We start from the raw sequence: 16721 nt of genomic DNA, 5'->3' as shown, positions 1-16721 counted from the left end.
TTGGCAACACGTTCTGGTGTTTAACACGTACATATACATAAATAGAGCAGAAAAGCTGAATTTACTCTTGGTCCATGTGCGAAGGGAGTCTGACGTCGACACACACCTCTACCACACATAGTGACGACCACACACATCTGTAATGATAATTCAACCTTAAAATGTCAGTTGTGAGTAATTCCCACTCTTGTTATGACTAGCATGAGTATCATTAAACAGTTTTTTTTTTCCTTAAAAAAAATGAAAGTGTTGGGTTTAATAAATTGTTAGGCGAAACAGGTTTCAGGCCTATTTTGATTAATAATTTTAATAATTTATTGAGTGAAAATTAAATATGCAGGGGGCTGGGGAGAGAGAGATACAGATATTTATATATTTCTATTTATTTATTTATTTAAATATAAGTTTATTATTTATTTATGCATTTCTTTATTGCTTTAAAGCCTGTAACTGACCCTAACAGAGGCGGGCCGGTTGTGTGTGGGTGAGGCGGGCCGGTTGTGTGTGAGTGAGGCGGGCCGGTTGTGTGTGAGTGAGGCGGGCCGGTTGTGTGTGGGTGAGGCGGGCCGGTTGTGTGTGGGTGAGGCGGGCCGGTTGTGTGTGGGTGAGGCGGGCCGGTTGTGTGTGGGTGAGGCGGGCCGGTTGTGTGTGAGTGAGGCGGGCCGGTTGTGTGTGGGTGAGGCGGGCCGGTTGTGTGTGGGTGAGGCTGGCCGGTTGTGTGTGAGTGAGGCGGGCCGGTTGTGTGTGGGTGAGGCGGGCCGGTTGTGTGTGGGTGAGGCGGGCCGGTTCTGTGTGTGAGTGAGGCGGGCCGGTTCTGTGTGTGAGTGAGGCGGGCCGGTTCTGTGTGGGTGAGGCGGGCCGGTTGTGTGTGAGTGAGGCGGGCCGGTTGTGTGTGGGTGAGGCGGGCCGGTTCTGTGTGTGAGTGAGGCGGGCCGGTTGTGTGTGAGTGAGGCGGGCCGGTTGTGTGTGGGTGAGGCGGGCCGGTTCTGTGTGTGAGTGAGGCGGGCCGGTTGTGTGTGGGTGAGGCGGGCCGGTTGTGTGTGGGTGAGGCTGGCCGGTTGTGTGTGGGTGAGGCGGGCCGGTTGTGTGTGGGTGAGGCGGGCCGGTTCTGTGTGTGGGTGAGGCGGGCCGGTTCTGTGTGTGGGTGAGGCGGGCCGGTTCTGTGTGTGGGTGAGGCGTGCCGGTTGTGTGTGAGTGAGGCGGCCCGCCCCACCGCCTCTCAGGGGGAATGGAGCGATGTTGAGGGCTGAGTGTGCAGGAAGAGACGTGAGGACAACCGCACACGGTGTCTCGGAGTGAACTTACCCAACACTGGTTCATGTGAACGACTGGAGGGGGAAACACAGCTGAAGCACTCGCGGGTAATAGAGTGAGTAGTGAGAGATGTATCATTAAAACTGTAGTGTAGTGTGTGATAATAACACTGAACTTACGGCTGATGGTGGCTGATGTTAGCAGCGTAGCTAACCTCGAAAAGTTCGCCCACACGAGCTTAACGTTAGTAAAGTCGACTTAGTCGGCACAGCTAGCCACCTTTATTATTATTAGTAATGAAATAGTTCAGATAATCATAAATACCGGTGTGGAATAACTGGTATAGCTGCTCGGTTAGCGACAGAGCTAACGAGAGCTAACTTAGTTCAGCTGCTCTGCTTCCTCCAGACTGGCAGCTACGCGGTGGGCTACACGTAAAACACGTTATTTTAACTTAATAAAGTGATGTTCATGATAAAGTTATATTCATAATAAAGTGATGTTCATAGTAAAGTGATGTTCAAACACACACTGAGGGACCCTGTCGAGTTTGTTTTGCCCCATAAATGGGGTGGGGTGGATCTGACACCTGGGCCTGCAGTATAAGGGAGAGGAGAACTTACTGTCTTAAGTTTTTTTTTAAGTTTTAAAGTGTTTTAAGTTGACATTCTGGTCGTAAAAATGGGCGTGATGAGATTTGGAGGTTTTATTTTCCACACCAGCAACAAAACACAGCAGGGAGCGACCAAAAAAACTTATATAGACACAACAGCACAACAAAGCAGCATTGTGTTAGTGGGTGTGTACACGAACGTGAACATTTTACCATAACGAAGCACTTTTAATTAATTTTTTTACAGACCGCAACTTTTCTAGAAACTTTTGTCCTGTGCTTGTGGTTTTAGTGATTCATACCCCATGAACTTTTCCATATTTTGTCACATTACAACCACAAACATAAAATATATTTCCTTGGAATTTAATGTGAAAGATCAAAACAAAGTGGTGTACAGTTGTGAAGTGGAAAGAAAATTATACATGATTCAAAACATTTTTTACAAATAAACTGTGTGGTGTGGTGTGCAAAAGTATTCAGCCCTCTTTTCTCTAAGTGCAACCAATTGCATTCAAACGTTGCCCGATGACTGCTAATGACTAAAAAGAGTAGACCTGTGTGTGATCTAATCTCAGCACAGATACAGCTGCTCTGTGATGGCCTCAGATGTTGGTTAACAGAATATTGGTGAGTCAAGTATCATGAAGTCCAAAGAACACACCAGACAGGTCAGTAATAAGGTTGTGGAGAAGTTTAAAGCAGGCTTAGGCTATAAAAAGATTTTCCAAGTTTTTAACATCTCACGGAGCATTATAAAATCCATTATCTGGAAATGGAAAGAGTATGGCACAATTATAGACCTACCAAGACAAGGCCGTCCACCTAAACTTACAGGCCGAACAAGGAGAGCACTGATCAGAGATGCAGTTGACATTCATGGTGACTCTGGACGAAATGCAGAGATCTACAGCTCAGGTGAGGGAATCTGTTCACAGAACAACTATTAGTCATGCACTGCACAAATGTGGTCTTCATGGAGGAGTGGCAGAAACAAAGACATTGTTAAAAGAAAAAAACACAAGTCCCATTTGCAGTTTGCCAGAAGCCATGTTGGCTAACCTTGTGTCAAGATCTGAAAACCGCTGTTCACAAACGCCCTCCATCTAATCTGACAGAGCTTGAGCTGTTTTGTAAAGAAGAATGGGCAAAATTTCAGTCCAAAGCTGGTGGAGACTAAGACTTGCAGCTGTAATTGCAGCAAGAGGTGGTTCCACAAAGTATTGATTCAGGGGGACTGAATACTTTTGCTCATCGCACTTTTCAGTTTTTTATTTGTAAAAAATGTTTTGAATCATGTATAATTTTCTTTGCACTTCACAACTGTACACCACTTTGTGTTGATCTTTCACATTCAATTCCAATGAAATATATTTAAGTTTGTGGTTGTAATTTGACAAAATATGGAAAAGTTCAAGGGGTATGAATACTTCTGCAAACCAATGTAATTTATGTTAAAACTTGATATTTTAATTTAAAACTCAAATGTTAAAACTCAACACATGAAACCTGACATAAACGTTTACTTTGTGATACATTTTCCATATCTGCCATTCACAATTATGTAGGCTTCATACTGATTTTCAGTTAGCACAGCCATGGTTTTCATGCTGTTACAACATGCTCTGGCAAGCTAACTCAAGGTGTGTTCACAAACCTTGCTTTCTAGTTTTTCCAGGTATATTTGTTTTACATCTGGCGTGTAATCATTTAATGTGTGACTTTTTTTTAAGCTTCCAACCATGGCAATGCAGTGTGTGAGCAAGGTGGAGTTGTCAATCTCCTGTGAACACCTCTTGGACAAGGATGTGACTTCCAAGTCTGATCCAATGTGTGTACTGCAAATGTGTCTATCTGGGAACCAGTGGTTTGAGGTCAGTCCTATGACTTACTGCACAGACACAGGTCAGACAAGCATAAGAAATCAACATGTTAATAACAAATTACACACAAACTGTTCCTTGTTTCCTAGGCCGGCCGCACAGAGAAAGTCCAGAACTGTTTGAATCCAAAATTTGCCAAGAAGATTGTCATTGATTACCACTTTGAATTGGTGCAGAAGCTTATATTTGGCATTTACGATATAGACTATAAAACCACTAACCTGAGTGATCATGACTTCCTTGGGGAGTTCGAGTGCTCCTTAGGTCAGGTAAGACTGCTCCCATTTACAACTGTTCAAAGTAAATTAGAATTGCACTTTGTGGTGAGATATAGAATACAGGTGAAAATATGGTACTTATTGTCATTTGAGAGCTGAGCATAATAGTAGTATCATATTTGCAGTGTGTGTATACAGGGTGCATACTTAACTTTATGAACAGGGAACATTACTTTCGTGTGGTTTTAGGCAACTCATTGTGCCTACCTTATTTTGTCTGGTATTTGTTTGTGTTTGTATATTTATTGTAGTGAAATACACAACGTTTCCATAGAAGCAGGACATTTCAGATAGAGGACCTTCATTAGCTGTATAAGCAAAGGGTTTCTCAAAGTGCTTTCTTATCTAGCTAAAGAAATGGTGCCATTTAGGATTTAAGACAATGATGCACCATAGTATGATGCAAGTCAGAATATTTCTCTAATATCTGCTGACAGAAGGTTCTGTTTACATTTTACTTAGACTTTATATAATAGACTTTTAGTGTATGTTTTACTACTTAACTATATGAAAATCTGTATTATTCAATACATTTTTCTTAGCCGCTAATTACTGCTTTGTTTTATATTTAAATAAAATTAACTAACTAATTAAGTTTTAATTATTGTAAAACATGTATGGTGAATTTGCATGTATCTTTGGTGCTGTATTGGGTTTTAAATGTTGCAAGTAAACATATGGATTCTGTTTCTATTCTGGATATGCTTACAAAACTGGAAAGAAAGATCATTAGTCAGATTGTGGATTGTGTTTGGGTGTTGAAAAGATTGTTTTTTTGGGGAAGATCGCCCACTCCTAACATGAGGAGGAGTGGGTGATAACAATTTATCCTTTTGTGCTAGTTATTTAAGTGGCTGTGCTACGACATTCACATGCAGCTCATCTAGAGTAGTTGCGGCCTCCAGCACCACAGTTATGATGTATTGACCTGTACAGTTGTTATCTAAACGGTAATTATCTAAATGACCAACAGTTATTATCTATTAGTTATTATCTATTGGTTGCGAATGGGAGAGAAGGTGATCATTTTGTTGTAGATCTTTATATTATTTGCTTCTGTATGCATTGCCAATTTGCCAATTGTTGCCAGTTTCCAGCTCTCTATGTACCTCACCCGTGAACAAGCATTTGTTTTTCACAACGCAGATTGTGTCCAGTGGGAAGCTGACGAGACCCCTGCTCTTGAAGAACAAAAAACCAGCTGGAAAAGGAACCATTACAGTGAGTTTATCTCCATTTGTTTTTATATAACAATGTCACTGTAGCTCAGCTGGTAGAGCAAGACGCTCATTACATCAAAGTCTTTGGTTTGGTCACTGGAGTGTCACACACACAGTGTCACACACACAGTGTCACACACACAGTGTCACACACACAGTGTCTCACACACAGTGTCACACACACAGTGTCACACACACAGTGTCACAAACAGTGTCACACACACAGTGTCACACACAGAGTGTCACACACAGAGTGTCACACACAGAGTGTCACACACACAGTGTCACAAACAGTGTCACACACACAGTGTCACACACAGAGTGTCACACACAGAGTGTCACACACAGAGTGTCACACACACAGTGTCACACACACAGTGTCACACACACAGTGTCACACACACAGCGTCACACACACAGCATCACACACACAGCGTCACACACAGCGTCACACACAGCGTCACACACAGCGTCACACACACAGCGTCACACACACAGTGTCTCGTACACAGTGTCTCGTACACAGTGTCTCGCACACAGTGTCTCGCACACAGTGTCACGCACACAGTGTCACACACACAGTGTCATGCCAGTAAACATATGCAGCCTGTGTTTGGTCTTTGCCAAATGCTGAAAATGTGAATGTGAAGAAGGTAGTTGTGATTTGCATTGTCATTTTAGCTGAAATTGAATCCGAGCTTGAATCAGGCAGCTCATACAGCATTTATTGCATTTGTCGTGGGTGAGCCATGTTATTCGCAGGGCTTAGCACTAATCTGTTACTGATTTTATTGCAGTTGGACTATTACCAAAAGAAATGCATAAAAGGCACTTTTCCCTTTAGGACACCAATAAGCTGTTATTGTGTAATTGTGTTTTGCCCTAAATGTGGCTTATTCTGAGATCTGGATATGTGCTATTATTACCCTCACGATGGCTATGAATTTGCATCTGCCATCTAAATATAATTTTTCAAGCTGGATTTCAGATATTCGAAACCAGAGAGTTTTTGGCTTTTTCGGGTCTGAGCTTTTTTTCCTTCTTCAGTTGAGATGTTCATTTTGCTGTAGGTCAGTGCGGAGGAAATCAAGGACAACAGAGTGGTGACGTTTGAAGCGGACGCCAGGAAACTAGATAATAAGGTAAGAAACCTGAAGAAGGGCTTGCATTCATATTTCATTACATATTCAATATGTATATGTAATGCACCTTATGAAACAAGTACAAAAAGTGTAATACACAAAATGTGAGCAAAAATAACAAAAATGCAGAAAGTAAGAGAACAATAAAAAATAGTAAAAAAAACAAATAAAAAGTCTTTAGAGTGATGGAGGCAAAGTGATAAAATGTCTAATTGAATTACGTTTTAAGTGCTGGAGTTTAAAACACTGCATTCATATAAAGAACTCCAGAGCTTGGAGCCATATTTACTGAAGGCATCCTGCATTCTCTTCAGCCGGGTTTCTGGAGGTACTGGTGGACTCCTATTAGAAGATATAAGAGGCATAACAGGGGCATGGGTGACAGTTAGACTCAGTTAAGGACACTGAGGCATTTAAAGACTTATCAGAGGATCTTAGAACAACTCTTGTAGCCAGGGACCCAAACCACTACTACCTCGCTAATTTAAGAGCAGTATCAGTGCTATGTAGACACTAAAACTAGGTTGGTAAATTTAATTTAAATTGATTGATCTCGGATAATCACTCAACTCAATTTAAACTACATTTCTGCCAAGAAATTGGCTTTATAGATAGTAAGTGTAATGGTGAGCGGTGGCAGACAGAAGAGACACGGATCCGCTGGTTGACTCACGGTTACGTTTATTAGACACGTGTATTGCGCAATAGCGCACGTACAACACACAGTGAACACTCACAACGTGCAAACTTAGACAACGACGAGCACAAGACACTACGCGAACGCACATTAAATAGACAGACCACATCAACCCCACGTGATGACGAGACGAGCCACAGGTGAGACGGATAATGACAAGACGTATCCGCACCCACGGATAACAACGTTAACACACACCCCAAAGGAAGGGTTCGGGGACCGTAACGTGACAGACGCCCCCTCCAAGGGCACTACCCGTCCCGGGGTGCCAACAGGACCGAGTGCCCCGAACCCACGTCGATGGGCGGATCCGAAGCGCCCAGTCCTGCATCTGGGAGATGACCGCCCTTGGTGGAGAGTCCGCCACGCACAGTCTAGAACACCCTCCCTGGGAAGACGGGGGAAAACACGTTAGACACATTTAACGGAACGGACACAAACACACAGGGGTGCAGATGGCACTGGGGACGGGGGGGACATGTCCCCTCCAGATTTATATTGACCCCATCCGAAATCTAGCATCTACAAGCATAAACGTATATATTGTACAGCTTGGTCCCCCTCACTTCAGAATTTCCATCTGCGCCCATGCAAACACACAAACAGGAACACACAGAGGAACAAACGGGAAAAAGGGATTCGGTACACACACAGGAAGACACATGAAAACTGGGACGGACACACACGACAGTGGCACCAGGCTGCGCGCCAGGAGGAGGGCGATGAGGGGAGAGAGACCGGGAGCTGCTGGTGCTGCAGGCGCTGCGGTGGGCGGTGCTCCTCCTGCCCTTGCTGCAAACCCTCCAGCGGGTGCAGCGCGGCTGGCAGACGCGCCAGGTGCAGCGCGGTTGGCCGACGCGCCAGGTGCAGCGCGGTTAGTCCCTCCCCTCGGTGGGCCATACGGGAATCCCTCTTCGCCCAGGGATCTCCCTCCGGACCTGGCAGTGGGAGTGGCTTCCTCCGCTCCCATCTCCTCCTCACTGCCACGGCTCCAGCTCATGGGCTGCTCCGAGCTGCCACCCCGGGAACAGTCCATGTCACTGGCTGGGGAGCGCTCGGGAGATGAGCCCGCCTCTGGACACTTGCCCCTCTTTACCGTCCCGGCGGACAGTTCCGGGGGGGGGGAACTCTTCTCTTCTTCCTCCTCGGAAGGAGCCCTATACTCCAGATTAGTCCAGATTACTCAGCATGTATTCAGCAGTGGTCTGACAGTGGCTCTCTGGAGACCATGTGGATTAACAGCAGAAGTAAATTAATAGTATTGCAGGCATCAGTATCAAGGGCATTAGCCAACAAGATTAAAAAAAAAAACGCTTTAAAAAGTAAATGGGCAGCTTCAAATGTTTTTAGATCAATAGCTAAAAACAGCACAGTGCAAAAAAAAAAAAAAATACAGTTCTCTGCCAATAAATTCAAGGTGATTACATAAATAAAAAATATATATGACTCCTGTTTTCACCAGGAATACATGCTGTGTGTGTAACCTAATTATACAAGGATATATCCACAAATAATTTAAGTGGCTTATATAGACATTTTTAGATTAGTCCAAATGAGTATAACGCAAACAATCTAAACTGAGATTTTGAGTGACATGAAAACCTAATCCAATTTGTTGAGCTTTTATAATAGATATATGATATGTATTTTAATATATGTACCTCCTTAAAAACAAGTAGTTTGTGTATTATGGGCTGCTTGCAGGATTTCTTTGGAAAATCGGACCCCTATCTGGAGTTCTACAGACAGACAGAGACAGGATGGCAGCTTGCTCACAGAACGGAGGTATGATTCAACCACCACTTTAGTGAAGTCCGGGGAACGGTGTGATACCACTTCTGGATGTGTCACCGCCATCATGAGTTGGGAAAGTTACTGTTAACATGTTGTGGAACACAAGGCAATGTCTAAGGTGACTTTTAATTGGTTTTATATCTTATTTAGTCTGACTCGGGACATTTCTCCTTCTTTGTTCTAAAGGTGGTGAAGAACAACCTGAACCCCACTTGGAAACCTTTCAGAATCCCCCTTCAGTCTCTTTGTGGAGGAGACATGGAGAAACCTATCAAGGTAGTGTCCCCTGCAAACGATGAAGCTGTAGTGTAGAAAAGAAGTCTTGCATATCTCTCCTCACAGTAAGCTTCCTCATCATAAAAATGGCTCTTATTGATTGGAACTGGCTGGTTTTGTAGTATTAAACTCTTTTGAGTAGCTTTGGAATTGTCATTGATGCTTAAGGAGTTGTTTAGTAATTGTCATTATTTCTGCATTAACGTGTTGGTGATTGCCTTGTTTACTGACAAACGTCTATAAAAGGAAAGAAGTTCATTGTTCATCGGTAATTCACTTAAGCTGCTTTACATCTCACAGTGTGATTTGACTCATCTTCCGATAAATAGAGCTTTATACTCGTATCACAGTCATTTCATATTCATATAAAGTGTGTTGTATTGCATTGTTCTGGTGTGCTTTCTCTAATCACTGCACTAGTAGTCAAATTTAACTTGGTTCTTGTCTCATAGAGACAGTCTTCTCTGTCTACCTACCTGTTAGACTACTGGTGGGGACACCTTATACTTCTCTGAGCGTCCCCAATGAACCTTACGAGTTCATGACTGATTTACTATATCTGGTGATAGACACTGGAGACGTGGCACAAATTTAGTCTGGACCATTGTAGTGCAGTGCCATGGTATGGCTTTTTAAGCAGTGTGTTGATTTTGTTACCATAGTTATAGTTGTATAGATAATTATTCATAGATATTTGCATATCTATGGTTCTTGGTTTGGTGAATATTTTGCATGCCTTGTGTGTGTTTTGTGTGTTACCATGCAGTGATTGGTGAATGCTTGTTAGGTCGTGTCATGTTTTGTCTTATAATAATAATGTACCTTTGACACTGCAGGTGGAATGTTATGACTACGACAATGATGGGTCACATGACCTTATTGGGATTTTTGAAACCAACATGAAACGCCTGCAGGAAGCTACACGGTTTTCCCCGGTCAGGAAACCAGATGAGACACGAGTTTTTTGGCTTTATTATGGGGTTTATTGGGTTTACGTGACCCCTGGCGTTTGTGTTTTTATTGAACACATTGTGTTCTACCCGATAGGCGGAGTTTGACTGTATTAACGCTAAGAAGAAGCAAAAGAAGAAGAATTATAAGAACTCGGGGGTTGTGAGTGTGAAACTCTGCCAGGTATTATGGTAGTACATGCCCTCTATTGGACACTGGCCTTCCACTTCCACCCGTTATATTATAATTTTAATTACCATATCATTTGAATATTCATTATTTGCATTATGTGGTCATTATGTGGAACATTATTTTGATATGTTCTGTTTATTCTTCTCAGGTTGTAAAGGAGTATACGTTTTTGGATTATATCATGGGGGGTTGCCAGATAAATTTCATTGTAAGGCCACATATTTTACTGTACAACATATCGTCATATAATTACAAACCTGCTCCGCTGCATTAAAATAACATCACTCTCACGTTTTCTTGTGCAGGTTGGAATAGATTTCACAGGTTCAAATGGTGACCCCAAGTCTCCTAAGTCCTTGCACTACATCAGCCCCAGTGGGGTGAACGAGTACCTCTCCGCCATCTGGTCCGTGGGCCTGGTGATCCAGGACTACGACAGGTGATGCTCCATCAGCTGGTGGTGTTTTTTTGTTTGTTTGTTTAAAAACAAAATTGTTAATTTTTATGGAAACTGGTATGCAAAAAAACATTTATCGAAAATTATCACCTACACTTCTTTGCATTTGTTTTTTAATATTTAATCTTAGTTGCAGTAAGAAATGTAATGTGCAGCAAATATATAATTGATACTGTTGCACTGTGACTAGCTGAGATGGTAGCAGTTTTAATGTCACTGGGTTACTCTCAAGTGAACCCAGCCAAAAGGGGCTAGTTGTCATTAGCTCTTCAAAGTGAGAACCTCGGTCTCTGAAAGCACCTCACTTGGGTTTTCTGAATGTAGTTACAAAATAAAAGCTTATCTAATAATTTGTCTGATCTCTGTTTGGTGATGCTTCTGTGTAAGTGCACTAACCTCACTGAAAGAAGAGAGTCGTCATAGCCGGTTTGTGTGTGTGGGTGGTGATAGCCAGTTAGTAATTTAGTTTCATCTAAGTCATTTTGATCAGGGATGTTAAGATGCTGGTGTATTTAAAAATAAAATAATAACATTTTTTCTTACAGTGACAAATTGTTTCCAGCTTTTGGTTTTGGGGCACAGATTCCACCAAACTGGCAGGTAAATTCTAACACATAACGTACCTGTAGCTGAGGAAGAGGCTGTGCACACCTGAAGGCTGGTGGTTTGAACACAGAATGAGCGAAACGCTTGTTTTGCAGGTGTCTCATGAGTTCCCTCTCAACTTTAATTCATCAAATCCATTCTGTGCTGGTAAGTTCTGTGGTAGTTTGGGAAGTCCCTCTTCTGGATCATGGGTTCAGTTATTGGATGTGTAGCTGTGATGCGGTTTTTCAGATGGAAAATAGCAAAAGGTTGTTGTGTGTGTGTGTGTGTGTGTGTGTGTGTGTGTGTGTGTGTGTGTGTGTGTGTGTGTGTGTGTGTGTGTGTGTGTGTGTGTGTGTGTGTGTGTGTGTGTGATATTCCTGTAGGAGTGGAGGGTGTGGTAGAAGCTTATCGGATATGCTTGCCCCAGGTCAGACTTTATGGCCCTACCAATTTTGCCCCCATCATCAGACGTGTGAGTAGCTTTGCCCAGGAGGCCTTGCAGCAGCGCACAGCCTCGGTGAGTATCAGCACAGAACACGACCTCTCGGGGAAATGACGCACAACACACAGGTTGACTCTCCGTGGCCGGTGTTGTACTGCTTTGTAAAATATAACATGCGCCATATCAAAACTCTTTCAGTTTCATTATCAAAACTCTTTCAGTTTCATTCTTTGGCCAACTCCTGAAGTCTATATTGTCCCACCACAAATAAACATTTTTCCTTTATTATACTTCTTGCTCCGTCCTTTCCTATTACGATCTGGTAGCCTAGGCCGGGTCGTAACACACGCTAAGGCGAAGTTGCTCCACTGAGTTCTTCTTCATGTCGCCTGCTGTGTTTCTGAGCCGTCTCTCCCGTCTCTCTCCACGCTGCAGCAGTACTACGTTCTCCTCATCATCACGGACGGCGTGATCACAGACATGGATCAGACCCGCGCCGCCATCGTGGCCGCCTCCCACCTGCCCATGTCCCTCATCATTGTGGGGGTGGGCGCGGCCGACTTTAATGACATGGAAATCCTGGACGGGGACGACGGACGCCTGAAGTCTCCGTCCGGAGAGCCTGCCGTGCGGGACATTGTACAGTTTGTGCCTTACAGACAATTCCAGAATGTGAGTGGGCAACTTTGATATCTTAGTCTGGGCACTAGTCCGATATCCTAGTCTGTGCACTAGTCCGATATCTTAGTCTGGACACTAGTCTGATATCTTAATCTGGGCACTAGTCTGATATCGTAGTCTGGACACTAATCCGATATCTTAGTCTGGACACTAGCCGATATCTTAGTCTGGACACTAGTCTGATATCTTAGTCTGGACACTAGTCTGATATCGTAGTCTGGACATTAGTCCGATATCCTAGTCTGGACACTAGTCTGATATCTTAGTCTGGGCACTAGTCTGATATTGTAGTCTGGACACTAGTCCGATATCCTAGTCTGGACACTAGTCTGATATTTTAGTCTGATATCCTGGATATGTTTGGCACCTTTTTTTCCCTTGTTGGTTTTGAGCATTAGCTCTGCCAATGCAACTGAACTGTTATGTATAAATTCGATCACACACCCCCCCCAACTCAATTTTGTTATACCTCTATAGTAATCAATATAATAAATGAGGTAGAAAATAAGGTTTGCATTTATGCTATGTAAACATTATTAATGATGTAAACCCTGATGAGGGTAATGAGTGGCACAGTACATTAAATAGTGCAGTCTGTAATGACGTTGCCCGTATGTGGGTCAGTATATTGGCACAGAGAACACATGGTCCTTCTGCCTGTGTGCTCTCCTGACGTCTCCTTTGCTCTGTGATGTTTGCCTTTGTTTCCGTTGGGCGTTTAAGGCCAGAGTCTTTTTATCTGCCTCTCTGTTCGTCTCCTTTCAGGCGTCCAGGGAAGCGCTGGCCCAGTGTGTATTGGCAGAGTTGCCCCAACAAGTTGTTACCTACTTCACATTAAAAAAACTGCAGCCTTCCCATGAACCAAACCCATCGTAGACATGTAGGGCGACTCCATTCATCCCATAATACCACCCCATAAACCCTGCTGTCTCCCACAGAACACTCTACTGACTTACCTTCACTGTGCCATTTTTGCACAGCCTGTGGAAGACATGATTAAGATGCAAAGAACAATGAATTTAACATTTTTAACTCATGGTTATATATAGTAGTTTATTTGTAAGTGATCAATGATCAATTTACAATTTCTCCTCCTCAGATGATAACAGCCCCTTTAATAATCTTTCTTTTCTCTCATTTTTCTGTGTGATCGTGTGTGTGTGTGTTTAGGCTCCCCAAGAAGCCCTGGCACAGAGTGTGCTGGCAGAGATTCCTGGTCAGGTTGTCACTTTCTTCAACATGCTGAACCTCAGCCCTCTCAACTCCAGCACACCTGTAGCTGTTCAGGACGGGCCGCCAAAGGCAGACGGCTAGTGCTGCTACAGAGAGATCAGGCCTGCACGTCTTCCCTCTGGGCCACTCCAGGGCCTCAACACAATGCAAAAAAGCATGTGCATGAGTACATCAGGAGCACAGAAGGACCATCTCAGTTTAGACAACCATTTTAGCCTTTAAAGCATGTCTGCATGTATCTCCTCTAAAGTATATATTATACCCTGTATTGTATATTGTACCCTGTCTGTTTTTGAACATTTCTTGATTACTGTTAATTATGTTTCAGATTTCCAGTAGTGCCAGTCTTTTTTTTTTTAAGCTGGATATATTTTTCTTAAACATTTTGTATTGTTTTAAATACTAACAGCATTTTTTTTTTGTCACAGTTTACAATAATGAAAATACACTTAAATGTTGTTCAGTTTCTGCACAGACATCGTGTGTTGATGGGGGCTAAAAAATTGAGGGCTGTTTCCTATTGGTTTTGACTGTTTTAGAGTTTCCACAGAATCATGCTTTGGTCATGCAGTTCCATTCTGCTCCGTTATTTAAAGAACACACAGTCCTGAGTCAATCCCGAGTACTGAAAGCAGATGACGTACTCCTGATTTGAAGCATCAGGAGTCCTGCAGTAGTTGCCACTTGACTGGTAGTAATGTTGCCTCAGTCAATCTATTCATTTATTAATGGCCTTTATCAGACAGACAGAAATCCCCTAAGCACATAAGTAAGCACATAATGTTAACTGCATCTTGCATATCAGGGTTATTTTGAATAACATTGAGACTTTTTCGCATTTAAATATTAATGTTGACAAACAAAATGTGTTCCTTTGTACAGATGTACAAAACAGCTGAGAAGATTCTTCTTCAGTTAACTGTGCCACAGAACAGTAACGTTTGCTTTTACAGAATCTTCATCTTTGGTTTACTTAGAATAATGAAAACATTAGATTACATACAAAATATTGTATATGTTACATATGCAATTTTAACACGGATGAAACTGATTGTAAATGAACAGTTGAAAAGGATTGAAAGTTAAGAAAATGTAGCCTTTAAAACCAACACAACTAGACAAGCGTAGTCTTGTCTCTTCAGCTGTCCCGAAGTGATGGCGGTGGGCTGGTTTGCCACGTCCTGCCACGTCCTGACACGTCCTGCCTAGTATCGCAAGTGTGGGTTCGCTAGCCTGAGCTAAGCTGAAATGTGGCAAGCAGCATTCTTCACATGTACACATCTCACGTGAGTGCAAATGTTGTCTCTTCTACAACAGCATGCTATGAGGTCCAGCTAATCTAGCCTATGCTGCCTGGCATGTAAATATAATTATGTAAATGTATGTATTTGCATATTCAAGTCTTGTGTTTTAAATCATTCTATCAAAATTTTTTTTTCAGTAAATAAAAAGTTGCTGTCCACTTTAGCTAACAGGCCAGTTATAAGATTATAAGTGACCCATTTAAATGTTTGAAATTGGTTTTTTTTTATCTGTAATTTACTGTCTTGTTTGTCATTTGTATAATGTAAAATCTACTTTTGATAGTATAAAGCGAAGATATTTGAAACTTTATTCCATATTTTCTACACCAATCTTGTTTTTAAGCAAGTGTGCGTATTTGTATTGCCTTTAACGTTTAAGTTCAGCCACACAGACACAATCACCATGAAAGATTAGACAGTAGATGCCATGTGGTGCCATACTGAGTGTGACAAACTGTTGTTTCTCCACTATATTTCAGTATTACTGAACTAACATTGAAGTCTTTTCTCTAATACAGCTTCAGAGAAATGTTTTGCAAGTTAGAACTTGGGTTAACATATCATTAAACATAAATGTATGTTTTTTTTTTGTAAAATACATTTTAGATTATACCAATGTAATTTCAGAAATAATTGTGCAATCTTGATACTCTTTTTCCCAAATTGAGGTTTTTGGGTTCAAGGTTTTGGAATAAGTTTAGTTTAAAGAAACATGTTTAAGTGCCCAGTTGTATACCATGTGTCTTAATCCTATGGACAGATTAAACGTAATTGCTCTTATGTGCCTAGTAACAACAACCTAATATTGGGTTTGATTACCATCATATTTCTGTGTCTTGGTAAACGTTCGTTACTAGAATGCTTATTGACCGTGGTGTGATTAGTTTTTGTCTGATGCTGTGCCATTATAGTTTGTCACACGTCTGTCCCAACGTACGTTAACAAGGTACTATCTCAAAAATGTAATGCATTTAATTATAAAGATGACTGTAAAAAGCTATGTTCTCTGTAATTCACTTGTAGATAAAATATGCTTTCAGTAAATCTTGTTGTGATCCTCATTCAAGAACTGATATCACTGTCAGCTTATATTAATTGAGTTAACAATAAGCTTCAATAAATATTCAAGAGAACCATGGTCTCTTGTGCTGTTTTATTTTGTTTTGGGTGCCTCTATTTTGGGTGTTGTAACGTATTGACCAGACAAGAGAGGGATCCAACTGCGGAAGTATACCGCTTTTATTCAAATGAGTCACGTTTACAGAAAACGGCACGAGTATCACTAGCGCTAGGTGTAGTAACAACAATAGCGTTTTCTTGGGATAGTCAGGACGGTCCAGGGGCATAACGGGGGGGGGGGGGGGGGGGCTAGGCAGGAGGCGAGGTCTGGAGAGAAAGCAAGGGTCAGAGCACAGGCGATCGAACAGGCAATGGAAACGCTTGGTATGCTGCATGGCAACGGCGATACTTCGCGACGAGGAAGTGGTGGGAAGGTGTATATATGTGACTGAAAAGGGGGCGTGGTGATTAGTAGCAGGTGTAGCTAGGAGGGACATATCAGAATCAGACGGCATTTCTTACAGGTGTAATCACTGTTTACACTTTAATGCACAGTTGCTTTGCTTGGTCATTTACCATTATATTCAAAAATGCAATTTGGAAGGGAGCGTTTACCTTTCAAAAAAATCTATTTGCAATCTAAAAAGTTTGAAGTGA

The 16721-nt window shown here is 42.2% G+C and overlaps 1 protein-coding gene across 4 annotated transcripts; it reads left to right on the top strand.

The window, feature by feature from the left end:
* Positions 1–1108: 1108 nt before the first annotated feature.
* On the top strand, positions 1109–16049 carry cpne3 (copine III). 4 transcript variants are annotated; one of them, XM_076994616.1, is made up of 17 exons: positions 1109–1369; positions 3601–3741; positions 3840–4019; positions 5175–5249; positions 6319–6390; positions 8792–8872; positions 9068–9157; positions 9994–10092; positions 10205–10291; positions 10449–10508; positions 10606–10739; positions 11303–11357; positions 11459–11510; positions 11729–11862; positions 12223–12459; positions 13234–13348; positions 13639–13779. In XM_076994616.1, the coding sequence occupies exons 2-16, from the start codon at positions 3610–3612 to the stop codon at positions 13342–13344; spliced, it is 1599 nt and encodes a 532-aa protein (XP_076850731.1). In that variant the 5' UTR covers positions 1109–1369; positions 3601–3609; the 3' UTR covers positions 13345–13348; positions 13639–13779. The 4 variants fall into 4 exon arrangements, with proteins under 4 accessions (XP_076850731.1, XP_076850729.1, XP_076850730.1 ...); XM_076994614.1 differs by lacking the exon at positions 13234–13348 and having other exon boundaries at positions 1109–1361; positions 13639–16049; XM_076994615.1 differs by having other exon boundaries at positions 13234–13781.
* Positions 16050–16721: the final 672 nt, after the last annotated feature.

Source organism: Brachyhypopomus gauderio, unplaced genomic scaffold (assembly GCF_052324685.1).
Source record: "Brachyhypopomus gauderio isolate BG-103 unplaced genomic scaffold, BGAUD_0.2 sc153, whole genome shotgun sequence".
Classification (NCBI taxonomy): Eukaryota; Metazoa; Chordata; class Actinopteri; order Gymnotiformes; family Hypopomidae; genus Brachyhypopomus; species Brachyhypopomus gauderio.
The sequence above is the reverse complement of the archived record's forward strand: the minus strand, read 5'-3'. Positions and strand labels throughout refer to the sequence as shown.